The sequence below is a fragment of the Megalops cyprinoides genome, chromosome 7, assembly GCF_013368585.1.
Source record: "Megalops cyprinoides isolate fMegCyp1 chromosome 7, fMegCyp1.pri, whole genome shotgun sequence".
Taxonomy (NCBI): domain Eukaryota; kingdom Metazoa; phylum Chordata; class Actinopteri; order Elopiformes; family Megalopidae; genus Megalops; species Megalops cyprinoides.
The window spans coordinates 26,248,892-26,276,483 of NC_050589.1; the positions used below are offsets into that span (position 1 = coordinate 26,248,892).

Genomic DNA, 27,592 nt, shown 5'->3' on the forward strand with positions numbered 1-27,592 from the left:
CAACACACTCTTCAGAGATCTCAAGCCACTGAACTCAGACATAGACGTTATTGCTCAGATAAATAAACCTAATCTACAAAAAAGAAAAAAAAAAGTTTTTATATTATCCAGACGGTTGTACTAAACAGTGGGTTTCCAAAAAATAAGTTTCTCTTGAATTTTTTTCTTTTTTTTTTGGTGAAAAAAATTTCCTGCACCCAGTGTCTCTGGTCTCTGGTTTTGCATGCAGGAAAGTCCCAGAGGAAGGAAAAAAGAATCCTGTTTATTTATTTATTTTTTTTCCACGAGGTGCTTCGTCGATCGACTCTGTTGCGCCAATGAGACGGAAACCCCTGCCGCACACTCCACATCCTGTGACTTTTAGACAACCACAAAAACAGTTCATAGGAGGAGGAAAACAAATCAATACAAAAAGTGACCAAACAGTCTAAGAGTTCTGGAAAACAATCCCGTAAGGAGGAAGTAGCACCGTTATTACAAAAGGGAAGGGGAGGGAGGGGCACGAGGGCGGGGTCAGTTACCCGCTCAGAGCTGTGGCTTTCAAGACAAAAAAAAAAAAAACTGGTATTCCTTGCCAGTCTTCTTTCCAGACCTTCCTTCTCTTCTCATTTCCGCATGTGGCCGTCTTTTATAGTACAGCTGACGCAAATATAGTCCTCCTTCTCAGCCAGCTCGGCGGACACGCCCACGCAGATCTGGTGGAACCACTGGTTGCAGCTGCCGTCACATTGGACCCAGTCGACCTGCAAAGAGTCAGCACACCATGCATCAGTCATTTACGGAGGGGGTCCAGGGGGGAATCAGAGGAGCAGGCAGCACAACGCTATAGAAAATGTGCCTACTCAACGCTGTTACTGGAGCACACTGATCGAAAAGATTTCCCATTTTAAACTGCTGACACCCTCAGAACGCAAGTAACAGGATAAACTGGCTGAACTGAGTGTGTTAACTAAATTAGGAGACTAGGTGGCTAGCTAGAATTCAAGACTGAAGCTCCTGGACATGAGTTCTGAAGACATGTGTTAACATTTGGGGGAGGGGGTGAGTAGATAGATTTAAAAAAAAAAAAAAAAAAAAAAAGTCATCACACCAGTTTGATGGTTCTCAGACTCAGCAGTTCATCTGAGCGTGTCTGTTTCAGAGGCCCCGCTCAAATGGACTCTGAAAACCCCCGAGGATCACCCTGCACGAAATCTGAATGACCAGGTCACACGGTAACGGCTTTGAGTGGTGGCAGCGGCTGACCTCGTCTCCCTCAGGCTGCTGACACCTCTCTGCTGGACAGAGGGCCATGTCCTCTTCTGAGTCCTCGGAGGGGGAGAAGTCCGAGGGCAGGGAGGGCGAGGGGGAGGCGGAGGCTGCCTTGCTGTCCCGACTCTTCTCCCGCTTCAGTTTGGGCTTCTTCTTCTGGGGCTTCTTCACACGATCCCTGCACTCCCCTTCGGGGCCCTCCCTCTCCAGCCGACGCTTGGCCTTTCTGTCTGCCCCTCCGTTCACAGCTTCCTTCTTAAGACTAGAGACCCCATCCTAAAGGACACACTCCACATTAGCACACAAAGAACCCAAAGCCACAAGATGCAGTCTGTGGACAGTGTCAGGAAATAAGACTTTGTGTTCTGGCATTCCCACAAACCCATCGTTAAGCAGACTAATGAGCCAGCATAGGAGAATGGAAAGACAAGCTCGTAGCAAATTAGTGTTGTATTCAGGAACAACGAGAACAGATGCTTGCAGCCTGATTCTATCAATACATTTCCTTAATTAACAATTTAAAGAGTGAATTGTTCTCATCACTTACACAAAACTGTGGCTTTGGTCATCACCAAAATGAACAAAACAAAGCAACGCAGTCATGCTAGGTTACATTTGCTCAAAGCTGAAAGACAGATTTGACTGAACATCTGTGGTTGTCTAGAGCTCCAGCCAGCACTCATCACCTCGTTTTGTGGCGGGCTCCTTCCCTGAGAGTTGTGCTGCCTGTGTTTGTCGCAGTCTGAGCCCTGTGGTGAGGCGTGACCGTCTGTCTGCTGCGTGGCCAGTCCGTTCAGCAGGATGTGGTAGAGCTGCTGGGTCTCAGGCAAAGACACCTGTAGCAGCAGCCCCTCCACCATCAGCTCTTCCAACTCAGGACTCAGACCTGCACATAACACATACAGAGCACCCAATCAGAAAAAGTCTTTCCTTTTCATGTGTGTTACTGTAGGGTAGTATAGTACCCGTTAAAATTTAGTACAGCAGTTGTATTTTCTCAAAGGTCCTATTTAACACAGTATTTTGTGATGGATTGACATATGTTCAGGTGTGGTCAGTCATGTTCTGTATGTACTGTTGTTCATGTAACTTAATCAGATGCACGGTTGTACCCTTGGCTTTGCACGAGTCGCTCTGCGTAGGAACATCTGCCAAGTGACAAAATGTTATGCAAGTGAAATATGTAGACAGGCTGTTCATTTCAAGAATCATGAATGTGTCACCTAGCATATGAAGTTAATATACAGGTCCCACATATTTTCTGACTCGGAATGTAAAGATATGTGAGAGCTCTCCAAATGTTAGTGAGCAGCTTGACAGGACAAAGTCGCGCAAATTATTTTAAGCCCCTCCAAGTACCTTCTACATGGAAAGTGAGGTAAAGGCAATTATTTGATAAGAGCCAAGGTTGCTCGGAAACCATGAAAGTGTGTTTGGCCAAGCTTAATAGACAATTACGAATATTGAACCCGGAGGAAAAATTCAATGACTGATTCAAGGACTCATGAAAGTATTTTGTGTGTGTACTCTAGTTCTCTTACTCAGATCACACTACTCTAGAGATTTCTACCAACATGTTTCTGTCTTCAGTCAAAGCCAACCACATGGGTGCTTCTACAAAAACCTATCGACAGCACCACTAACCCTGAAGAGGAATGCATCGTTGCTCTGTGTAGAAGGCCGTCTGAGATGGGCCTGTCTTGTTCCACTCCTGAGTCAGACATGAAGCTGTTCCTGGGCAGTGCATCGCTTGCTGCAGCAAATAAACCAAAATAAGCATACCCAAATGTCAAATAATTGATTGAAAGGCCGCACTACTGGGCATCTCACAATTCACTGCAAAAATTAAAGATATGAATTAATGAAATTTGTTATTGTTATTGTTCGGAGTGGCTACAAACTGTGAAACATAGAACCATTTCCAGAAGCATTCCAAAAACCACACAAAACCCAGAACTGATGATCTGTGAGCTTGCAGTTTCATCTAAGGGGATAAACAGTTGATGCTGTTTGACTGTATGGGGGAAAAAAACAGGTACTACCTTTCCACTGGCTTCAGGGGCGTGACTGGCGGAGGCCCAGCGGTGCGGCAGCCCGGGCCACTTGCAGGAAGAGGTGACGCGCCGCGCCCGGTGCTGCCAGTTGACCGTGCGCTCGATCATGTAGCGCAGGGCGTCGCCCTCGGGCAGGCGCACCCGGATGCGCTGCAGCGACGCCAGCAAGGGCAGGATCTTGTCCAGGGCGGGCTTCTCCGAGCGCTGGCAGAGCGGGCACAGCCAGGCCTGGGCGGCCCGCGGCTCCACAGGCCCCGGTACGCAGTCGCTGTGGAAGGCGTCACGGCACAGCTCGCACTGCAGCATGGCTCCCGCGGGGGCCCTCTGGCATACGCACACCTTGAGGTCGGCGCAGTCCGCCGTGGGCAGCAGCTTGGACTCGTTGGCGGCCCGCAGGGCGGAAAGGGCCTCCATCTCCTTCACTCGCACCTCGGCAAGGGTGGCCATCTGGAATTCAAAAACAGCGTCAGCGCCTGGCCTCGTGCATCCATGCGTTTCATGTGTTTGATCACATCCCATCATGCCGCACCACATATAGAGCCCTTTGCTGAAAGGTGTATCTAAGGTGAGGTAAGGTAAGACTGAAGTAAAGAAAGATGAAATGGCACTGTGCTCACAGCAGAAGCGGAATCCTTGCTCTCAGAGAGCGCCCGCTCCACATCGCTCAGACAGTCCAGCTTCACAGTCTTCTTCTTGCTGTACTGAACTGCGTCCTTTGCCTTCTTACTCTTCCTCTTCTGAGCCCCTGTTCCAACCTCGCACCTGGGGCACAACACCTGTGCAGACATTTCAGCCAGATTCAGGGGGGGGTCATTTCCTTTAGATTCTAACGGCTTTTCGAGTGAAACGGTGTCAGACAGCAGCAGCAGCCCGTGAGGAAGTCTGCCGAAGACGTTCCTCGTTGGCAGCTTTATTTATGGTGCTGTGGGGTTACCTCCAGCAGTGAGTACGGGGAGTTCTTCATCAAGAAGGTTTTAGCGGCGGACTCTTTCCAGGCCTGCACCTCGGAGACCAGGGACTCCAGCCGTGACAGGGGGCTCAGCTGCACAGGGATGGCTCGCCCACGCAGCACCATGTCAGACAGGGTGTCCAACACCGGGATCCGGCTGCCGAGCTGAAAAAGTGAGAGTGTGTCATTCCTCTCCACAGAAACCTGCTTGGTTGCTGGCAAGCTACCCTCAGTGCTGTCCAGAGAGCCACAGCCAAGACAGAGAACAAAACCCACTTCCTTGCTTTCCTTTCAACGACGCCATCCTGCTCCCCCCAAGTGAAAACTGTTCAAAATACCACCCCAGGTCAAAGCTATTGCGCATGGACTCGGAGATAGCTTAGTTTGGCAGCTCTCGCCATTCACAGAGCCAGAGGAGAGTCTGTACAAGATAAGCAGATCAGGATGCAGGAGAGAAACTTAGCAAAACAAGAGTGAAACGATCAAAGCCTCTTGCTGCTGTAGCTCTGCCGGTGGGCTGATGGGACAGGAATCATACCTGGAGTGCCTCGGCTTCCTCCAGCCACTCCTTGGCCCTGTTCACAGAGTCCTTGAGCAGGATGCAGTTGGGCAGATAGGCAGGAATGCTCTCCACCTCCTGGACGGCAGCAGCCAGAGTCTCCAAGCAGTGAGGCGGCCTGAGAAGAGGAGAGGAGCCGGTTAGAACATGAGACCAGAGATGGACATATACAGACTCTGGGTGGAGGTGTGGCATCGCGGTAAACAGCAGGTCCTTGCAGGTTTGGTGTGGTTCACCAGGTTTGCGTCCTTGGGTGGGGCAGTTATACCCTTAGGCAAGCTGATTAACCCAGACTGCTTCAGTAAATACCCAGTTGTGTACACGACATGCAACCTATGCAATTCATTCTGTGTAACGGTGGCTGCTAGGCAAATAAAAATGTAATGTAAATGATGCCACAAACAGCTCACATCTCTCTACAGTGGACCTGTACAGAGCATTGCAATGTGTTTTAATTACATATATATGCACATTATACATATATATATATATATATATATACACACACACACACACACACACACACATAAATTTTTTACAAATGATAATTGGGGGTCCAGGCGGGGGATATACGTCCCTACCAAACATGCACTGAGTTTCAATTCAACACATACTGCATGTCTATCACCACTGCGATTCAAGCCGCTTGAAGAATTGTAACAAAGCAAGATTGTGTAGGCAGTACAACAAAGGCCTATAGCCCCTGTAAATGTTCGAGCACCCCAACATAAAGGAAATGCCATTCTATTGAAGTGGGGCTGGTAAACGTAGACCAGTAGACCCACTGCTACAGACAGGCTGTTTGGACAGCCTGTCGGGCGATACCACAATAGTTTGATCCGGTTAATCTCTCAGGAAGTAGCCCTGGACTCGGAAACGCAAACCTTGCACATTTTTCTCGGTGCATCAGTGCCATATTAACTTTAAGCAGCTTCTCGTGAGATATGCATCGATTCAGTGTCCTGTCCTCACAACCCTATCGCTGTGGTTTGCTTTATGTCACAAAAAGACCTTCAGAGCAGCATCTTACAGTCATCAAAGGAGCGAAAAAATATCCCGTAAGTACTTGTCCAATGCACAAAATGGTCGATCATGCTGAAATTGCTTGTCAAATACGGATTATAGGGATTATAATATCAAAAGGAGTCACAGGTGATGGTAGCTCACTTATTGCTGTACTAGATTAGAGTCAGTAATGCCACATTTTGGGTGGCAAAGAGAGAACTTGTATGCAGTCAAGCTCTGGGAAGCAGCCAACTGCATTTATAACCCAAAGACAACAACAATCAGGAACACACAGAGCCAAAATATGTGCATCACCTCATTCCCTCACAAGCCTCTCTGAAATTAACAGTGGTGGTCTGCAGTGCATCTGGCATCAATGGAAAAACTAAAATAAAGTGAAAACTGTGGCGACATGCTCACTTTGTGCTGCTGGAGACTGTAGCAGCAGTATTTTTCTCTTGCTGTGATCGAAATGAAGCGCTGTCAGGAACAGCAAGGATATACTACTGAAAAAGCTTGCAAGCAATTGTGTCTCCTGTACAATGCACACTGGCTTTACCAATGGTACAGAGTGGATTAATTCCAACGACAGCCTTTCGCACATTTAAGAGTGTATGAGAGTCCTGGACTCGGACACATTAGTTTTATTATTTAAAGCTGATTTTCAAACAAGATGCATCTCCACCTTTCATCAAACCTGCCTTTTAACTGAAAAAGCACAAACAAATGGAAAACAGTAACTTGTGTAACAGTTGTACTGCTTTTACTTGCCAATCACAGTGAGTTGGTGAATGGTCACGTAGGTCTGACTGACGGTTTTAGATGTGGGCAAACAGATTATGACCATGACAGATTCAAATTTCAGAAATTCCGGTGTGACTGGAGTTTCACCCCCACATATTACAAATGGAAACAGCACGTGATGTCTCAACAAAGAGAAAATTCAGCGCATCTGGCAAATGGCAGAACTGTTGGTTTGCATTCATTCACATCAGCCTATCATGCAGATTTGGGGTTACTGACAAGCGGTAGATGTACAGGGATCCCAGACAGGCATGAGTGTGTCTGTGACTGAGCTGGCCCTCGCTCTCTCACCTGGCCTTGACCAGGCTGCGGGCCTTGTCCTCCCAGTGCTCGGACACAGTGAGCAGCTCCTGCAGGCGGGCCATGGCCCTTTCCACGGAGCGGTGTGGGGCGAGCCCCACGCCCTGGTCGATCAGCCTCCTCATGGCGTCCAGGGACAGGCTGGCGGGCTGGGTGTTGGCCTGCTCCACCCCCTCCAGCCAGCGTGCCTGCTCCAGCCTCTCGCGGAGCCGCGGGACCTCCAGCAGCTCCACGTCGAACTCCACACTGGCGTCCAGCAGGCCCTGGATCTCGGCCGCGCTGGGGGTGTCCTCTCCGAGCACCTTCTCGCTGTGCTGCTGGAAGTCCTCCACCCGGTTCAGGAGGTCCTGATATAAGCACACAGGGCAGTATTTGGCGGGACTGAGAAAAGTCAGTCTCAGAATCACAATTCATTCAGAACTGAATGAGCTTGGGACAGGACAGCTGAAGGTTCTACAATGGAGAATTTGAGAGACATGATGTCTCTGGGTACTGTTGTACCTTCAGTAACGGTGCCTGGCTGAGGCTACAGGGTAGGTTGTACAGCTGCCTGACAAATGACTTCAGCTCCTCTACGGTCAGCTGGTTCTGGGACTTCCCTCCTCCAGAGCGATACCTGCAGGGGGTCGGGGTGGCGACATTCATTAAGGAACACACACTCGCTGCTTATAATTAAAATAACAGCAAAGAAGTCCTCCTATGGTACACAACTGCCATATGATTCACTTCAACAGTTTTTCCCATTAGCTCAGCCACGCCAGCCTGAGTGAACGATGCACATTTAGAACACAGCAAGATCTCATACTGGCAATCATAATTACCACCTTACTCATGTAGTTACAATCATACAGGAGACAAAAGAACACAACAGTACATCCCTGACCAAAAGATGTGCTGCAGAGGTTAAGGAGCAGGAAGGTTAAGGAGTTTGATCCTTTTTCAAAGTATTTAATCTAATTATGCAAGTCACTAGTTATGCAAGTCACTTGGTTAAATTAGGCAAGCATTACTGTCATCATACAATGCTACTGAGAACGGGTAATGGTGGCTTTCCCTTGTGCTGATTGGTGAACGTGCTGTGGCACTGGGCATCGGAGCAGGTGAGCACCTGGTCTGCCGCTTCCCATTGAGCAGCTGTTGAGCCACAGAGGCGCACTTCTCCGCATCCTGAGTCACCAGGCGAAGGTGTCGCAGCAGGTCGTTGTCTGGGAACGTCTTCGTCTCCGACTCCTCAATCAGTGAGCGGAACACCGCCAGGCCTGGGAAGCCAGGAACCATACTTGATCAATTTGGCCTATACATTCAATCAAAAACTCCAGATGGATCATTTTAGAGTAAATTAAAAGAACTAAAAATGTTCAAGACACAAAAAGGTCATACTTCCTTAAATCTATTCTATGTGTTAATTAAACTGAAAACTTAGAACAGGAAAAGGGTAATTCTGCCCAAAGGGTAGTCATTTATCTGCCAGTTTCAGCCATGAATATCTTAATGAGGGGGTTACAATGGCCAAATGACATCACTCACTCCTCTTCTTGTCCAGTTTGGCCTCCAGTATCTCGGTCACCTTGGAGGCCCAATCGTCGTAGGATTCTGCACGCTGCTTCACAGCATTCATCATGGGGTGCAGGTCATCCAGTGTAAACCTATAGCTGTGGGTCGAGATCGGGCATGTGAGTACACCAGAATTACCCCACCATAACGCGACTCACTCCTGTCAAATTTCCACACAGGCGAGACCCCCCACACACACACACACACACACACGTGCACACGCACACGCGCCGTGCGCACACTCGCACGCCTGCCGGGGCTGGGACTCACTTCAGTGTGTAGTTGGTGACAGGACAGGAGCAGAGGTCCTCGATGTGGTGGAGGCACACCAGCACACCTGGGCTGCAGGGGCAGGTGACAGCAGACAGGTAGCAGGTGGTCCTGCACTTGGCACACTGCCTTTCGTCGTCCTGCAGGAGGTCATACTCGGCCTGCTCACAGCACACCACCCCCTGGGGCAGAGAAGCGGAGGTCAGCTCACAGCACACACGACGGTTACACACCCTACAGGGAACTCCGGGAGGGAAGCCCTGACTCGGCCTTTATTCCTGCCTCTGGATTCAGTTAACTCTACATGGTATTAGCATTGGATAATCATCTGACGAGCGTAAGAACTTCTGCCATTCTGAGTGTGGATTCTTGCTCTCTCTGACACAGAAATCCTGCTCAGACAGAGATCACACTACACAGGAGTGAGATAAGTAATAAAGGACATGAATGGCGAGCCAGCACATTGTAAACATCAAAATCTTGGTTGCAGTTTTCAGTTCAGGGTAAAGCGGTAGAAACATAGTACCGCTGTCATGTCAACTGAACTGGATTGCTGTGCTGTGCAAAGAGCAAAAGAGCCACTGTGTCAGCGCTGTACAGAGACATGCAACCAGAATCTTTTTTCCACATTAGTTACTGCGGACCATTTTTGTCATTTTAAAAATGCTCAGGGGCTCAAATTGAAAACGTCTACATGCAAAGACACTGCCTAAACGACACTGTGCTGTGTCTTTTGCCTCTGAAAACAGCGGTAGACGAACTGGCTAATGCCCCTCACCATCTTGCGGACTTTGTCCCGAAGGGTCTTCTCCTCCCGGATCATGATGGCCATATCCTTCTGGACGGCCGACGCCAAGACCACATCCAGGGAATCCGCCTTGAACGCCATCTTGCAGATCATCTCGTCGTGGGAGAAGACGCAGTACCGGTGCAGCAGCCGGTAATGATCCACGCACTGCCGGCCCAATGGCATCTGAGACGGGCACAGACACTCCTGTTCATCAGCACACCAGCAAACTCACCACTCACTGTCCAGCACGCTGAAACCAGCAGTGGCTGCCTACCCAGTCCACAGTGCAGAAGTTGACCGCCTCTGCAAAGTTGAAGCCCTGGTTGAAGCCGCTGTGGTAGGCTCTGGGGAAGGTGATCACAAACTCTCCTGCACACTGGTTGGTTCGGTAAATCTAAGGAAGAAACGAAAGGAAAAGAAAAAAACTAGAGCAAACTGCAACGCGTAGCCAGATCAGACTTATCCAAGTTGACTATTTACTCAGGAACTGCTCTGAGACTACTGTCCTTGTGTCATACATAAATAACGCTGTTCTAACACTGTTTTGCCATAAAGCCACAGTATTATGACTTTTTCAAACTAAAACACATTCCTCTGTATTGATGTATAAACTGGGTCATAGTTGGGAAACAAGGGCTGGAAAGAAAGGAAGAATATCCTTTTTGCAGTGTTCTTTTCCCCCAACTAGCAAAGGAATACTTTCAATTTAGGATTGAATTCCATTGCCCCTCTTTGCAATGTGGCCTGACCTTTAAAATAAATATTTGCGGAGGATTACATTTTTGGAAATTTTTCCATTTCAGTCTGAAATAACCTAAAAAATGGCAGACAGAAAAAAGAACACTTCCTAAAATATGGTCAGCATATTAATCAAATGTTAGGGCAAGCCATGGAAGGGAAAGACTTCTAAAATGAAGCAAATGTTTTTTGGGGGAAACTTATGAGGGCTTGAGAAAAACAAAAACAATACAAAAGCAACAGAGCTTGATGATTTGAGCTTGGGAAGCAGTGACGGGCGTGACCGGAGGGAGGCTGGAGGGGTGCACGTACGGGCACGCCGTGGGCCATCAGCGTGTTGGGGTTCATGATGGTGACGAGCTGGTGCAGGAGGTCGGGCTGAGATTCGAAGAGCTCAGGGGCCAGCTTCTTCATCACGCCCTCCAGCTGCTCCGCTGCGTAGCCCGGGGCTCCATACCACGTCTTCGGCTCACCCCTGAGGCACGGCGGGGGGGGATGACTCAGCGCTTTGCACTTTATAACATTTCTCTACTATTCACAAAAAGCAATCCAGCTGGCAGAAGTATATGGGTGCATTTTACAAGCACACTGAACGGAGTCTAACTATTACCAAGACACAGAATAACAAACAATATGACCGACACTGCTCAGTCCACAGCTTCTGTCAGGATAAAAGAAAAGGCATCAACAGCCAGCACACAACCTGCTTTCACAAGACTAATGCATGCATTTTGCAAAATGAGAACCATTCCAACTCAAGCAGCCTCTGTCACAGCACAACTGAGGCTGAAAGGTAACGTTCAGTCCTTTCTGTGCGAAATGACTGATCATTCTTGAGAGCACACAGCTGGCTGGCTTCGCTTCGTCCAAAAATGTTACAGTTGAGTGGAAATAAAAGATGGTACCAGTGCAGGTAGTTGATGGAGTAGCTCCAGTGGTCCTCAATGTGCCAGCAGAAGGAGGAGAAGCACATGCCCACGTAGAGCCAGGGCAGCTTCATCCCGCAGATGTCGGCTGTCACGTGGGTCAGCACCGAGGGAGCCATCATGGCCATGTTGTTCAGGTTCCAGCCACAGTTCAGGTAGTCCTGCCGCAGAGAACCAGTGGCTTGCACAGTTACATATTACAACAGAATCAAATAGTAAACAAATACAAAGAATTAAAATTCAGTTTCAAAGACTGTCAGTTACGCTGCACAAAAACTAGAAATTTGTCTTTGTAATATTAATATAAAAACACCCGATGTATCAATGAATAGCAAACAATGAACAAAAGCACATGGTCACTGTTAACTCCATGGTGTTTTAATGGTCATAGTGTTTTAACTTCTGGATGAACTACTTCTTCCAAATAACACAGCAGGCGCTGTGTCGACCAGCAACATGTGCTCGGCCTGTTTGTCCCTGTCACTAAAGTTGACCTAATGTGTGATGTGAAAGTGGAAACATCAGCCTATTTGAATGAATGCCAGTGAGGCCACTGATACACTGCTCATTTGAATGCAGCTACCCCGGGGCAGAGTATATTGAAATCAGAGGTTGATACTGATGGATAGGTCATCATCACACACTCAGGCTTTATATCCAAGAACATGCTGTGGAACGACCGCAAAAGAAGATCTCCGACAGACAGCTGTGCTCACCTCATCCTGTGGAGCCACTTTAATTCTGCCATTTTTAATGGGGAATCCACTCCCAAACTCCTTGGATGCAATGTCAGCTCCATATTCCACTGTCACGTCCTCCTCAATGGTGCTCACCAGCCTCCAGAACTCTTTCTCCACTAGTTCTGTGGGGACCATCTGACACACACACACACACACACACACACACACAGTTACTGCACCATTCAGTCCTCCAGAGGACTAGCCTTTCAGAGTTAGCATGTAGCCCAAGTGTTAGCATTAGCATGCTGCACTGAGGCCCATACTCACATGGACTGGCATGTTAAAGTAATCCGATTTGAAGGAGTCAGCCATCTCTCCGAATGCCCGGAGAGTGTAGTCTCTGTATGCCTGCTCAAAGCCAAAGGCCTCCTGAGGTTTGCTGCACTCCTGTGGAAAAAGGTGGGGGGGGGGGGGGTTTGGTTGGGGGATTCATGTAAAATTTGCTATTATCTCCATAACATCACTTGAATAATCTTGAGCAGTACACCTGTGGTTGTTAATGAGTCATCCCACCAGACAACACTTGTCACTAAAAGGTCACAGAGATAATCATAGTACGTAACATAGAAGTTCGTATAAAATCAAATGGCTCTGGAAGAGAACTGATAGCAGGAAACAAAGTGCAATATGAGTGTTTTGTTTTCTATCTACAGCCTCTCAGTTTGAAGCAGACCTTGGTCTTTATGGAAATTCAAACACTTCACACATTGTTGCCTTCTGATCAAAATACAGCCAATGCAGACCATCTTTTGCAGCATCCCTGGGATCCCACTAACAGATTGTCTTATGTGGAGAGGGCAATAGAGGCGCCTCTCTTCTCTTCATTAAGCTCTGTGCCTATATCACCCGACCTCAGGGGCTGTGGGTAATGCTGGCAGACTGAGGTAATTGACTTCATTTCGGGGAGGGTGGAGGCGCTCGTTACCTGAGCCAGGCACTTGGGGCACCTCCAGTCCCCCTTGGGGACGTCATGGAGGGGTGGGATGAGACAGAAGGTGTGGTAGCTGTCGTCACAGCCGTCGCACAGCAGCAGGCGGTCCTCGTCACTGCCGCTGCCACACACCAGACACACGTACAGGTCCACCTGCAGGCGGGGATGAGAGGAGTTACACACACACACACACACACGCAAATGCCTGTAGAACAGCCTGTTCTGAAAGGGTACCTCATACCAGACCTCACCAAAGCATTTGTTTATCCAAAACGTCTCTCTGCGGTGGGGCTGACAAGCAGGAATAAAATGTACCAGCCATTCCTTCAGGTTAAACAGCAGGAAAGCCTAAGGACCCGGCAACAGCAGGGTGCGTAAATAAGGCCATTAGAGCTACCCAGCCCTGCTCTCCGATTACAACCCGTGGGGACTCCCCGCCGCTGCATCTGCGACCCAGGGGGTGCACCGGGAGGCTGCAGCTCCCTCTCATAACAAAGCCGACTTCAGTCATGAAAACCAGCACGGTCACAAGGTTTTCATACCACATTCAGATGAAGCGCAATTGGATTAGTCTCAATTAGGCATTGCACATCTATACTGTACAGACCCACATATGTTTCTGGTGGAAGGACTACTGAGAGCTATTCATAAATCCCAATACTCTGTTCAGTAGAGCTTTTCATAAGGACTGCCTTATGTATTTTTAATAAGGGAAGTTGTGTACATTACCATCACTGGGCAGGCGTTCCCAGTATAACAGTAGATCAGAAGTCCACACTTACTATACTCACTGCTGGAGCGTTCTTCTTATTCCGCAGCTTGGCTTTCTCTGCCTCGCTCATCACATCTTTACTCTCCACCGCCTCCTGTTTCACCTGAATAGGAATTTCTTTCTCTGCAAGGCAAGAGATTTATCATTATTAATCTATCATTAAGCTCAGGCATAATAGAGACAATAAAATGTGGTTTGATGAGGATTCGAAAGCTATTCAACATTGCTGTGGATCTGAACACTGTTGGTAACATACTACAGCACACATTTTTTTTCAGAGGAAAACACCTGTTTTAAAATGTATTGTATTTAAGGTAAACATCAATGTTTTCTACTTCCAGAGAAGCAGGAGTGTATAATCATATTAAAGCCTTCTTCCAATACCACTGTCTACATTCTAAGTACATTTTGGGATTCAGCAGATTTTACTTTTGTTCAAGATTCTGTTGAAAGAAACAGAATAGATACGCTTTGCTGCTGAAAATAATCTCTTAGTGCCGCTTCAGTCTGCACCATGTACTGCCTTGCTGAGAATCGTATCAGTCACACATCATTTGAGAAGAGAACATCTGATGAATTTGTATTGGTCTGCCTTAAAGCTATCAACCGCTATAAGTGATTGATTCCTTGATCAGCATTTCTTACAAATAAAGAGTGGTTGCAGCAGTGTGGTGTAGTAGTAAGGAGCAGGGCTCGTAACCCTAAAGCTTTCTGGCTTGATTCCCAGGTGGGGCACTGCTCTTGGATAAGGCAGCTAACCCAGACTGCCTCAATAAATATCCCGCTGCATAAATGGAAAACTGGATGTAATGGAAAGCTATACAAGTTATTCTGGACAACAGCATCTGCTACATAAATGTAATGTAATGTACGTCTAGACAGTGCTGAACCAGACTGACTCTATGTGAATGCAAGCGTAATATGATCGTAGTGATTCAGCGTGAGCAGTGTGCGGATCCTCACCTGGCTCAGGTTTAGCCACAAAAGACCCCATCCTCCTCCGCAGGTTGGGTCTGTTCTCACACGGCTCTCCGGGCTCAGTCTTCACACAGCCAGTCTGGAAGGGGAGGGAAGGATTAGTGCTGGTGCTCACTGAAGAGGCCGGCATTGGAGAGGTCGTGATACCCTTTAAAAAGCAATCTTTGTGATGCTGAGTGAGTGGCATCTACAGGTATGGCGCCCATCATGGTACCTGATTCACCTGTCCCTGAATGGTTTCAGAGAAAACTGAGCCATACGAAGTATTACCAGACGTGTAAAACTCTACAGCGCTGACATTGGCTTGGGGCATCCAACTGCATGTCAACGATGTCATTTGCGACCACCGGAAGCAGAAAGCCTCAGGTTCTAGCCTAAAAATCTCTTCCGACTGAGCAGTGGCCAATTACTCAGATTTCAACACAACGTGACTCACTTCAATTAGCCTGGGATCCAGGAACTTTCAACTGACAGTGGTGCAGTGAGTCACTCGCAGTGTGTGCAGTCAGGGCAGGCAGAAGAGAGGAAGTGTGCAGGTGGTGTGCGACTGATGCAGGGAGTGAGGGAGAGCGCCGCTCCGGGTGAGAGCGGCGCCCCGGGTGAGAGCACTCACCTCTGCTCTCATGCGCTTGGCCCTGCGGGCGGGCGTGCAGGTCTCCGCCAGCTGGACGGACTGCCTCTGGGCCAGGTCGTGGGGCTTGTACTCCTTGTCCTTGGTGTCGTTGGTCAGGGTGGGCTTCTGGATGCACTGAAGGGGGGCAGACATGTTGACATGAGGCCTGAGTCATGTGCATCCCGCTGGCTTTTACATCCCCCTAAACTGACTCCACATAACTGCTTATGGGTAACCAAGGAAACTGCACACAACTGGGATTCTTTGGTACAACAATGTGCTAAGGCATGATGATTGGGGAGGGAGGTGGGAGCAGATCTAGCTAATCCACTCAAATACATCAAATCCTCAACTGATGGAGGTTTGGCATAAAGTAGAAGTGTATTAGAAGAAATAGAGGAATTTTGGGAGTGGACTTTAACAGTGGAAAAGCACCCATAATAAAACACAAATATCTGAATTTGCATCTAATTTCTGGAAACCAATTAAGAGGAGACTTCAATTACAATGTATGCTTTCTGTGAATTAATTATAGATTAAGGTAATGTGTAAAATATCCAGCCTACAGAGAAATTTCACTGAGGTTATAAGCTTAATTCAGAGACAGATTAATAGAGATGAAGGATGACAAATTTGTCACCCAGCAGAACCAAAGCCTAAAATTACACTAATCCTTTCTCAAACAGTCTACCATCTAAGACACTTCCAGTGTTAAAAAGTTTGGGGCTCCAGATAAAATATTGCGATTTAGAAAAAAAAAAACAAAAAAAAAAAAAACAGGTTTTGTGTTGAAATAAGCTTGGCACTGTTTCTGGTCCTAATGTGGCCTTCCTGTCTAAATTAATGACCAATTAGGCCAAAACACCTCATGACTAGAGAGAGGTTGGGGAGGGTGTTTAAAACTGCCCTCTCTCCTAAATAGAGGCTGCTTTTCGCTGGGCTTTTTCAGGGGAGTGTCAGTGATGCTGTCAGCTCGGGGAGCTCTGTCTCGTTAAAACACCGCCGGAGAGACCTGGGGTCACACCTCTGGAGGAAGAGGATGGGGAGGAAAGCAAGGGGCCGAATGTAGAGTACTGGGAGCATGCACTGCAGAACACAAACTGTCAGTCAAGCAAACCTTAAGGGGGTGCACAGGGCAGTGGATCGGAAAACACACACAGACAAACACGCACACACACACAGCATTGAGTAACAGGGCATCTGCATTCGGAGACAGCAGTGCAGTTACTGTTTATCAGCTGCAGCTATTCTGGTGAATCTGTTAGTACATTTGCCATCTAATGGTAAAATAAAGCTAAAGCTAAAATAATGCCATTACCTTGGGGGAGTTGCACAGTCAGTGAATATGGGGCTCTACAATTTTTACTGCCATTTAGTGGGCCCAGAAAAATATCATTCCTGTCTGATTTTTTGTTAACCATACCAAGGTGAAGAAAAAAAGGGTGTTGCCAAAAATGGGGGTTTACTTGCAGTTTTTGTTAGACTTGTGTGAACCATTTTGACAAGTCCCTAGTCAGCCATCACTCAGCAAGTGACAGCCAATACATTACATTCCAAGACCCCTAGGCTTAGTAACCTAGAGGGAGACGTACCTTATCCAGATCTGGAACAGCCCCTAAATGCATCAGTTTGGAAGATAGCTCAGGTGCCTAATACAAGAGAGAGCTAGGAAAGTTATGCAATAATTTATGGCGACCTCTTGGTTAGAGGTCACAAAGATGTGATCATATTCCTCACGGGATGCTTCATCTTTAGGATATATCTGTCACTCTTATAACCACATAATTGGTGTATTTTGACTCTGAATTTAAAATGATAGCACAATCAGGGTTTCACACCAAGTTTTCTAAACATGCTACCAATTACATATTTTTTTTCTTTGAGAATTTGAAATATTTGCAGCCATTAACCACATTATCCTGGTCAAGGTGTATGGTATGGGTTATAGGTTTGATTTTTGCAAAACTGGCAGAACAAGCAAAGCAAAATATTTTTAAGCTATTGTAAGAACTGCAAGCAAATAAACAAATTAACATAAAATGAAATAAGCAAATGAAGCCATTACTACAACCTTCTAATCTGAGCACATCCTGAGCAGTCTCCTTCACCTGACAGTGAAACAGGCAGCGTGAGGCAATGCTCCACGGACGCATGGCTCAGCTCAACAGGCAATAAGGAGGCATTACCAGGAAGCTCAGAGCACCATCTGCTAATGTGACAGGAACGGCAACACTAATGAGGGGCGGGGGGAGCGGGGGAGGCAGCTCACTCACCAGAAGGTTGGCTCCAGTCTGAAACAGGTTGTAAGGGTACAGAATCCTTTCGTAATGTGCCCTTAAATGAGAGCCCACTGCCTTCCCAGGAGCAAAGCCCATCTTCAGAGCAATCTTGGTCCATCGTCTCTCCCGACAAACCGTGTCAAAGCCACCTTCATCAGCCACCAGCTGGGGAAATAAAGACCGTTTGGCTGTCAGGAGCGTCGGCGGGCGCAACAAAGGCGCCCATCAGCTAAAATGGAGAGGCTTCAGGCCGCACAGCAAGTCTTGAATCCTTAGCTCTGGGAGTTTTACGCAGATTCGAACACTTCAGCACTTCTGAATTTTTCAGTGCAAATTCTTTGATGGTGTGCTACATGTTTTCCACTTGTGAATGCTTTGGAATTGGAAACAACCTGGGGGTCGGTGGCTTATGCCCAAAGAACTGAAAGAGAACCTACCTTGTTGAGCTGGTACAGATCCAAAATCTTCCGCTCTACATGAGGAATTTTAAGCGTGCATCCCTGTAGCTCCCAGAACTTGGCGATCTGATCCAGGAAATTCAGCTTGACTCTTGTCTGGGCCTGAAAATAGAGAATTCAGAAAAAAAATATACAAACCACTGAGAAATGAGAAATTCTACCACTGAAGAGATAAATCGTTAACTCAACCCCTTTGTGTCATCTTCCAACTGGCTAGCAAGTTCCTTGTGTCACTGACAAGCCAGGAGAAGCTTTCTCTTGACAGGTCAATCCTCTGGTAACCTTTGACCTGACTTTCGATTTGTTTTCCTGAGACCCAGGGTCAAGTATTATAGTGAGGACAATGGGCCCTGCGGAGATCTGTGCTGATGAGACTATTTCAGTCATGCGTCCATTGACAAGGAGAACAACCACTATTATGACCAAAGCAGAAAAGCAACCCACTCTTTTCCCAGCACAAAGTGATGATACCTCTAATTCATTGAGCCTCTGGATTCGGGGGGTGAAGTGAAGTCTGTCCACATCACATGCGAATGGAGGCTGCCAGTCCTGGGAAGAAGAAGAAAAAAATACAGTTCAGTTCGCAACATCAGTCTTTCTGAAAACTGCATGAGAGTCGTCTGCGCTCAAGTCAATCTGTACAGAAGAGCTTTGCTGTCTAATACAGCAATACATGTTTAATCTGCCATGAACACTTTGCTGAGTGGGTGTCGTGCAATCCTCCGCCCAGTGAGTGTTAACCACGGTACACTGGAGGGCTAGGCCAGTGACACAGATTGGCATCTAGCCCCGTGGGGAGGAAGTGAAGCAATGACATGGTCACCAGAGGCACTCATACTCTGAAGGTCACTAACTAAAGCTAGATATGACCTTGCACTGAGGCCACAGTGATGTAACAGGCCATATCCTGTGCACCAGCCAATCCTATTGGTCCAGTAACAATACATACCAATAACATCTCAATTGATAACATCCCCCAACTCCTGGTTACTCTTCCGCATTGGGAACAAACCCTGTCTGCGTTTTCAAAGGCCTTCTGACTGTTAAAATACAAGGTGGGTACTCCACACATAGCAGCAAACACACAATTCATATAAGCGCACATTTGAGGAAAATATAAATCCATTCTTACACCTTGCTGATTCAAACCACAAGACTTATTTGAAAGTGGGTACAATATATGCTTGTATTCACAAATGGCCACAATTTGTACAACAGAACCACAAATACCCAGTGGTTCCATACAGTCTGACAATGCTTACAGGTTTCTAAGATAAAAAAAATACATGAAAACCTTTCACTAGCCAGGCGTGCAAAAGTGAAAACTTAGGACAGAACTAAAAAGACATCACACAAATTTTAGCCACTATACAAAATGGGTTGTAAGCAGGAGAATGTGAAAAAAAACGGCCAATGTTCCTCCCATTAAAAGGTTAAGTTTCAGAGACAGCCGTTTGTCTACACCAACAATTAACACAGTTCCCAGTGCACACAAAATGTGGGCTTCTTAAATAAATGACACATTACCTTGTGACACAAAAACACCAGTGACTTCTATCTATCCTCATGCAAAAGTAACAACCAATATGATACTTAAATATTCATGAGTATTGAGAAAAGCCACCATCCCCCCAACTGGTTACAGTAGTCACATAGCTTTGTTTATATTAATGCAGAGAACATTTTAATGAGGATATTGCCAGTTATCAAACAGTTAAGTCCATGGGAAGGGACACCTTGGCTTTTGTTTACTAAAGCAGACTGAGGGTGGAGGTGGGGGTAGTGGTGGCCATTGTAGGCCTTGAAACCGGCAAGAAAATATTTTCCTTGGTCCAACCACCTGGATGCATGTCATAACAGCACCTCAGACACAGACACACATGGTGGTGATTAAAAAAAAAAAAGTATAGACCTACTGTGTTTGCGAACCATGGAAAAGCCAAGATAAAGGGAGCAGAGCTATTCAGTCAGCCAGCTCTTAGGACAATGCCTCAGGCTGCCAAAGCAGGTGGTGACTGCAATCCTATCACCGGAACTGAGTGGACTTCAACACAGTCTCAGAGGTTTGAAGTTTGTGCATCCTCACATTCACATTCACATTCAAGGGAGGAAGGTTAGACCCTTTCACAAGAGGATTTTCACTTTGATTAAGCCTCAGGATTGTCCAATAGGAACCAGGACAGCCCCAAATAGCACCACCTCTGTCCATTCCAACTCCTGTGTGGAGTTGGAATTGTTGGTTCTTTAACTGTGTACCTATTCTAAAATTCCTCAAAGTTTAAAAAACTTCAATGATAAACATCATGGAGGATTACAGCTTCAAAAATACACTTAAAATACATTTAAAGTGGGGACAGAATCATTTACCCTGCTGCCACTGAGGTAGACACAGTGGTCTTAAAAATAAACACCTTTTAATGTGCAAGCTCCGTGAGGAAAAACTTTCAATGGACGATTTACAATCATTTCCAACTGAGCTTGCAACAGACTCACAGAGTGCTAGTGACAGTAACTGACCCATTATATAAAGGCTCCCTTCACAGGAAATGGGGGACTCAGAAGAAAATATTTTGAGAGAATTTTTACCAAAAAAAAAATTTTTTTTTTTTTTAAATTAACAACCAAGAATAACAATGCACAATATGACCAAGATGTCCTTCAGCACAACAAAGAACTGACAATCATGGGATGATTCAGCCTTCTAAAACAGCTCATTATTTCACAAGTAATTATCCCATGATCTGGACTGAGCTCAACTGTCCAGCAACCCTGGCAAAGCAGTACACGTTGCTTGATTTTCTGAAAAATCATCTGGTGTTTATGTTTCTGGTCACCTAGGTAGGTGTGGGATCGACAGATCCTGAGTAGCAATACCTGTCATGTAAATCACATTGGGGGGGGCCCTCACCTTGTTGCTAAACAACTGGGAGTCAGGCCGAATTGTGAGGCCTCTGGCCAAGTCCATTAACATGGCTGTCACGGTGAACAAGAGCGAGGGTGCCGCTCAAGGGGACGGCGGCACAGCCCTTTATCTGGGCTGTGTAGATGGCCCTCTGACTCCGCCTGCCTGGCTTCCTGTGCCTAGGCCAGATGGAGGAATTGTTTGTGAAACAGCAGATCTCCATCGCATGCTCTGCGGTAAGCACGTAGCGCAGAGATAACGGCCAGCACACGAAAAAAAGACAAAAAGCAAAAACACGCACTCGCCTCACTCAAGGAGGGGGGGACAGGCTCCACTGAACTTACTGCAGGAGCTCTCATCACACTAACCTCAGAAAACAAAGAAATGGGCATGATCTTGTATCAACTAAAGACACAAAATAAAGAGGTTAAGGAAGTAATGACAAAATATAATATGGTATCAATGAATTGTTAGAGTAAACATAATAACTTTGACTCAAAATTCCCTTTTAGCCACCTGCTTTCCAAGGCTAGTTTTGCCAAAAGCATCTTTGACCTTGGAAGTCATAACAGCCGCCAAATGGAAGATCTGTGCAATGCATCTTTTTTTTCTTCTTAATTCTTCTAGAGGACATAAGGCTGGCAAAGCCTTTAAACTGCCGTGAGTGCAGGTACTTCAAGACTACCACTGACCTCTGCTGTGAGGAGGGTTGTTAAATTAGTAAAATGTGTTAATGTCTTTACATCTGCCTCTCACCAGTCTGTGCCAAATGGGCATTAACAACAGGTACCACAGAGAGGCCTATGAGAGGGACCAACAGTTTGACAGAGAAAAAACAAGAGATAAAATGCCCCATCCACCCCATCCCCCTCCAAAAACAGGCACCACACAGAAGCCACCTACCAAAAACAGTGAGTTCAGGATCCTCACATTTTCAACAGTCTCACAACCTCACAACCCTTGGCTTGGCCACATATGAGGGCAACTTTGGCATCCCACTGCCTTCCAAGAGCCTACACTCAACATACGTGAATGCACAGATAAAGAGTTTTTAAAAAAACACCACCACTGTGCTTTCTAGAAAATGCCAAGTCATTTTAACAGTTTCCCACCACAAAAAAGAAAAGACATTTGTGAATGTTTTTGAAATTTGTGAGTGTTGAACACGATCAGTGGTTATCAACAACTAACACGTTTCTTGGCACTGCTTATTTCAGCCAAGGTAGCTAGCAACATTTTCCTTGACTATAACTCAACAGTACTCCTACAAATAGTTATCCAGCTATAATCTTCTTATCGCCAAGGCCAACATGTTATCAATTCAGGATCATGGAACTTTGTCAGGTAGCTAGCCAGCTAGTCAATGTTTGAAGCAGACAAGATTACTGGTTAGCAAATTAGCTAGCTAAAGTTTATTTCCAGAAACACTAAATTTGGTTTCACATGACAACTGATTACTAGAACTCTCTTTGGCAATGTTGGTGGGGATAGCGTAGACTTCAGGTATATTTTGACCCACACGCTGTATCTATTTATTTTTAAAAACCAGATTTACTGCAAACATATGCCTTTCTCAATGGCAACATGAGGAATTTCCATCCAATATGAACATCATGAATGTCCTGGTGACACCAGTGCAAAACCCTAATCCACACAACATAAGACGTAGGAATTCATCTGAAGTTTCTTTACCAGAGTTGCAACAGAAACCATGCTTCATTAGGAGCGCTGGAGGTCATTTGCAATAAAATCAGACAAAAAGCTTTGGACACAGCCAATGCAAAGCTAACATTTAGCCTATCAAAAAGTTGGCAATGGAAAATCACTAGATAATACCAAAGACATGATGCACAAGAATTGAGACAATTATTTAAATTATTTAAATGGACAACAGCATCATTAACAGGCATACTTAGGCCTACACAATCAAATTAGTCATATTTGACCATTTCTATATCCATCATATTATCATTCATAAAATCAAGACCATAGTAATGCAATATTTCCGGTCCTCTGCACCTTTCATAATATGTTACAGTATAACCACTTTTAACTCCTTGATCAGTCCTACAGTTGGAGCTGAAAACCATCAGACGAGGCTGAGGAGCAGGATTCCTTTCTATTACAACAGAGTGTATTTTCCTGTTAAAAGCTAGCAGAGCTACCCCATGGGAAGGACCTGGGTGTGAACTTTTTTTTTTTTTGATGCGTGAACAAGCTACATATTCAGGCCTGACCTCACTGAATATCACAGAATACAAAATGGTGCCAATTCCTATGGACATCCACTTCCATAGTACCTAGCAAACATAATTATAGACAAAAAGATGAAGAGCGCAATGTTTGACTCATTACAACAGCAAAAAAGTATGAATTGCAATCCTGTAAAACCTCCAGCCTTTGTCAATGGATTTCTTCGCTCCAACGTTGGGTTTGCTGTACTTCCTTGTAAAGTCTAAAAAAAAAATGCCCCTCGCATATCCTGACGCATTATAACTAATCACCATTACACCATTTAGGCAACCAACTCCCATCTTAAATTCTTGGCTTAACACTTCAGCCAACAAAAATATGAAAAAGGAATGAGGAATAAGGTTTAAACTCTTGATTGACAAATCCTACAACACCAACCACAAATAAATTCAGCAGCATGTTCTTCTGTTCTAAAAGCATAAAAAGAAACATGTATTAGCTGATTTGGCTCCTGGTTGGATCTCATCACCATATTTCTCTTGAACTACTGCTGGGGTCCAATCAGAAAAAGTCAGCACCAAGTACACCTACACTGAGTTTTTTTTTTTTTTTTTTTTACATCACAAGTATTTCACTGCAGCAGTTATACCAGCATAGAGGGAAATGGCAACATGACAGTTTGCTGACTATCACCACAGGTTATATAGCAAAAAGCTTCTTTTTTCTTGGGAGCTGCCAACTTTAAAGCCTGCACCACAGGAGGCATACTTGGGTATTAAATCTGTATTGTTATTCAATGTAAATACTGCCGAAAGGGTTCAATTCACATTAGCCTAGTGCATTAATGACATTTAAGTTGCTGTGTATGTATGGTACTTACCCTACAATACAAACTGCTTTGCTACATGTTAAAATAATTTTCAATGCATTACTGCAGTCAACACAGAGAATGCCTTAAAAGATTCAAGAAGCCTTCAGACAAGCTGCCATTTTAAAATGAAAATGTAGGTTGATGCATTTTCCATTAGGAAAATGTTTCTAACAATTATCATAACGTACAGATATCATGAGATATAAAACAAATGTCAAACATATGACTAATTACATCTCACAACATACGAAAATGTAACTGATATAGATCTGCATGGGTGAGCAGCCGGGGTTAATATCAAGCAGAAATGGATGCTCCCTAGAAATAAATTAAAAACACCATTTTTCAATATGCTCCACTATCATACCTGGCTTCCAAGGTTATTCTTCCTACATATGACGACAAATATGAAATTTATTTGGCATCATAAATTTTCTGTTTAGAAATCTAGTGTAGGCTAAATTGTGCAAACAAGCTTCAGTTTCAGCAGCCATAGAGGCAATCAATGCAAAAACAATAAATATCTCAATTCCGAGAAAGGGTAAATGCACAGTCAAAAGGAATAAGGGGTTAATATCTTCTTCTTGTATGCATCTGGGGTTATCTTAACACACAATGTCATAATCTTCCCTTGGTAATACTAGTGCAGACATGCAAGAATTATTTATTTTTTTACAGTGGCCATGTTTGCAAGCACATCACCAGTTCTACTCCAATTCAAAGCAAGGGTGAATTCAAGCGTTCAACTTTACAGTCCTTATAAGTGACTGTGGCGGACAGAGTGGCAAACAATGGTGTACATAAACGAGCCCTAACCCACATTCTTAAATCGTCCACTATAATCCCAGTATAGACACACAAAATGGCCAGATGGAACACTCTTCAGCCCCTGCTAACCACAAAGCCAACATGGAGGACAACACCCAAGTAAGAGGCCTGTTTGGTAGGTTTCTTCAACATCCACTTTCCACAGTTCCTCGCGTTAAGTTGGTCTCGAGGACATATGACAGGTAACATAAAATCCAACGGGCTTTAATAAAAGCGGAAGAAAAAACGAAACTGCCAAACGTCGGCCATATATTTCAGACTAGCCACCCGACTTTAGCTGCATAGGGTACCTTGTGAAAAAAAAAAAAAAAAAGACAAATTATAGCCAAGAAAAACAGCCTTCAATATAATTATATTTAGATGTTTTAAATTTTTAAAATGCATTTTAAGTTTTTAAAAGGTAACTGTTCATAAAAAGCCACACGGTAACCTTAATTACATTGGTTTTCTCAATAAAAGCAGTCGTTTATTTTAAAACCCACATTTTTTGATTATACGGTTGAATTTTAACTTTAAAATTCCATTCAGTGCAAGCTAGCTAGCCACTGATTCGTGTACCAAGATAAGTGCGTGAAATATTGCACGTACAACCGGTAGGTCGGCGGCTGGCTAGCTATCTTTTCCAACTTTGTGTATTGTTAGAGACAAAAGTGTCCTTAAATGTTTACAGAACAAATTAGTGGTGTTTTCTAACGACTGACACCCAGGTTAAGAACAATTTTTAGAAAAAAAACACTGGGAAGAATATCATGAAAACGATTGTTGGGGTAGATATTAATGCTTTATTATCTGCCAGAAATTGTGAGCAAGCATTGAACGTACGCCATTAAAAGTCCACTCAGATTGAAAAGTCTCTAATTTGCTAGCCCGCTGCTGTTCAATTACACAAACATCCCCTATTATTGTCGTCGAACTAGCCAGGGACCACGACATTCTACCACTACACAGTCCCAATGAACCAGTCTCAAAGCCCGTCTGATACACTTTTGTTGAATGAGACTTACGTAATGTCAATATACAATTTTTTGTTTCATTTCAATGAAATCGATGCGATTTTACTTTCTCAATATTTTTCTCATCAATGTAACCAGCAGAAGTCTATCAAGGACTCCACCGGGTAGCTCACTGATCGTCCGAAAAAAAAAAAAACATTTAGTTAGCAGGAAATTTAGCTTGCTAGCCGACAGTAGCTAGGGAGTTAGCTTCTTTCCCCTGAAACACTCACTGTTCTCACAGCTTTCACAGTAATGTACCCCTCCCCCACGATGTCAGATTAGCTAGGTGGCATATACCATGTTAGTTTATATGTATAACTAACATTAGCCAACAAGCTGCTCGGCTACCAAAATAAACCTTTAGCGACTAAACGTTAAGAGCAAACAGTGACAAATACCGAAAACAGCAAGCTAGCTATGTGACATAGTGTACCGTGAGGATGCACTTTGCTTGTTGGCCAAACTAAGCCTACTATCATAGCCACCTAGGTAAATGATAAGTTACACCAACAAAAAGTTTGCTAGGCAACATTAGCAAAGTAGCCGGAAAGATGAGTGTCCGTGAAAAATAAAACAATTCGTTAACACGACAGCTAATCAGCTATTCCACTCTGTCCGGTGGCTTACAAAGTGTTTATTTCCGCATTGCGTGTCCCAAAACTACAAGCTCGCTACCTGGTTTTATCATCAGCTATAGGCTGACTGTTTGTTTCCGAAACACCATTCATTTCGTTACTGACTTATTATTATTTATTTTTTTCTTGACTAAGAGCCCCGAGACGGATGTTTGTGTGACCTAGCGTTAGCCAGCTTGGCTTGTCAATCGATAGGCAAAGTCTGCAACAACATTACCGAGCTATCATTCACCAAAGATTTCATAAATACCGAACGTTAGCCAGCTAGCTGTCGAGAAAACAAGGCAATCTATTAATCAGTTGGCTCTAGCTAATATGGCAACCGGTTTTGTCTTTACACTAAAAAGAACACAGCTAGTTTCCCAGCTATAGTACACCGGCTAATTAGCTACTTCAGAAATTCTTAGGATGACGTTTCCATCACTAAAACAATCAGGTCTTTCAGAAATGTGCACTATAGCTGGACCGGGTACTTCGGACAGCTCGTTTCCAAGTGCACATCCCACACTTTACCAACGAAGTGGCAGTACCTAGCCAACAAGCCAGCTACTTTGCCATTTCCAATATGAGGCTAGCTAGTGCAACCAGAGCTCCTTTGCACACAAAAGATGAGTCTTCCCTTAAGCCCAAGCCGCCATATTGAAAACTTTTGTTTTAATAAGCTGTAAAAAATGCATGTCATATTTCCGAATAGGTCAAAATAATAACGGACGGGAGGATTTTCACCGGAGCCTCTTCTGGATCCTTAAGCCCCTCTTGTCAGCACTCACCGGCGGCGGGCGGACCTTGCAGATGCCCGTTTTCTCCGCGATAGGCCGTATTTTGTTGATAAAAGCAAAAGGGTCGGCAAATTCCTCCCAACTAGGCTCGAAGACTGGGCATTCCGGGGGCGGAATGAACTCGTCGGGCCGAGGCTGGGTCATCGTGGGGGTCCGGTTCCAAAGCGAAGAAAATACGGGTCGCTTGGTCGTAACCGGGTCAAACCTTGCTGGTATCGGCTCAGCTGTCCGGGTCTCGCTGCCTCCGACTCTCTAGCGACGCTTCCCTTTAACTCAAACAATCAGTATCAACATTCACTCTCCCAGTCAAACGCACACACCATCGTGAGAGGATTGTGCTGAGGCAGCAACTACGTCCGCCACAGAAACTAGAGACCCATACTGTAAAAATGATCAAATACTTGTTGTAAATTCAGTT

At 45.3% G+C, this 27,592-nt stretch overlaps 1 protein-coding gene across 4 annotated transcripts; it reads right to left on the reverse strand.

Annotated features, from left to right (window-relative positions):
• Nucleotides 1–567: 567 nt before the first annotated feature.
• kdm5bb (lysine (K)-specific demethylase 5Bb) lies at nt 568–27,504 on the reverse strand. Of its 4 annotated transcripts, none has more exons than XM_036532566.1 (28): nt 27,166–27,504; nt 18,443–18,520; nt 17,951–18,073; nt 17,508–17,678; nt 16,827–16,883; nt 15,235–15,369; nt 14,607–14,700; nt 13,663–13,766; nt 12,866–13,024; nt 12,208–12,327; nt 11,917–12,075; nt 11,180–11,361; nt 10,587–10,749; nt 9,811–9,930; nt 9,525–9,719; nt 8,747–8,928; nt 8,450–8,574; nt 8,031–8,181; nt 7,424–7,538; nt 6,914–7,269; nt 4,793–4,931; nt 4,240–4,419; nt 3,923–4,081; nt 3,294–3,752; nt 2,896–3,004; nt 1,938–2,137; nt 1,246–1,527; nt 568–743 (listed from the first exon to the last, which is right to left on the reverse strand). In XM_036532566.1, exons 1-28 carry the CDS (start codon nt 27,316–27,318, stop codon nt 606–608), a joined length of 4,608 nt encoding a protein of 1,535 aa, XP_036388459.1. In that variant the 5' UTR covers nt 27,319–27,504; the 3' UTR covers nt 568–605. The 4 variants fall into 4 exon arrangements, with proteins under 4 accessions (XP_036388459.1, XP_036388458.1, XP_036388461.1 ...); XM_036532565.1 differs by having other exon boundaries at nt 13,654–13,766; XM_036532568.1 differs by lacking the exon at nt 16,827–16,883.
• Nucleotides 27,505–27,592: the final 88 nt, after the last annotated feature.

Bases quoted from the DNA above. Each gene is read 5' to 3' on its own strand.
- kdm5bb (XM_036532565.1), bottom strand. From the start codon at position 27,318: ATGACCCAGCCTCGGCCCGACGAGTTCATTCCGCCCCCGGAATGCCCA. The intron at 18,074-18,442 runs GTATCATCACTT...CTCTATTTTCAG, and splicing joins AGAGGCTCAATGAATTAGAG to GCCCAGACAAGAGTCAAGCT. The intron at 1,528-1,937 runs GTGATGAGTGCT...TGTGTCCTTTAG, and splicing joins GGAGCCCGCCACAAAACGAG to GATGGGGTCTCTAGTCTTAA.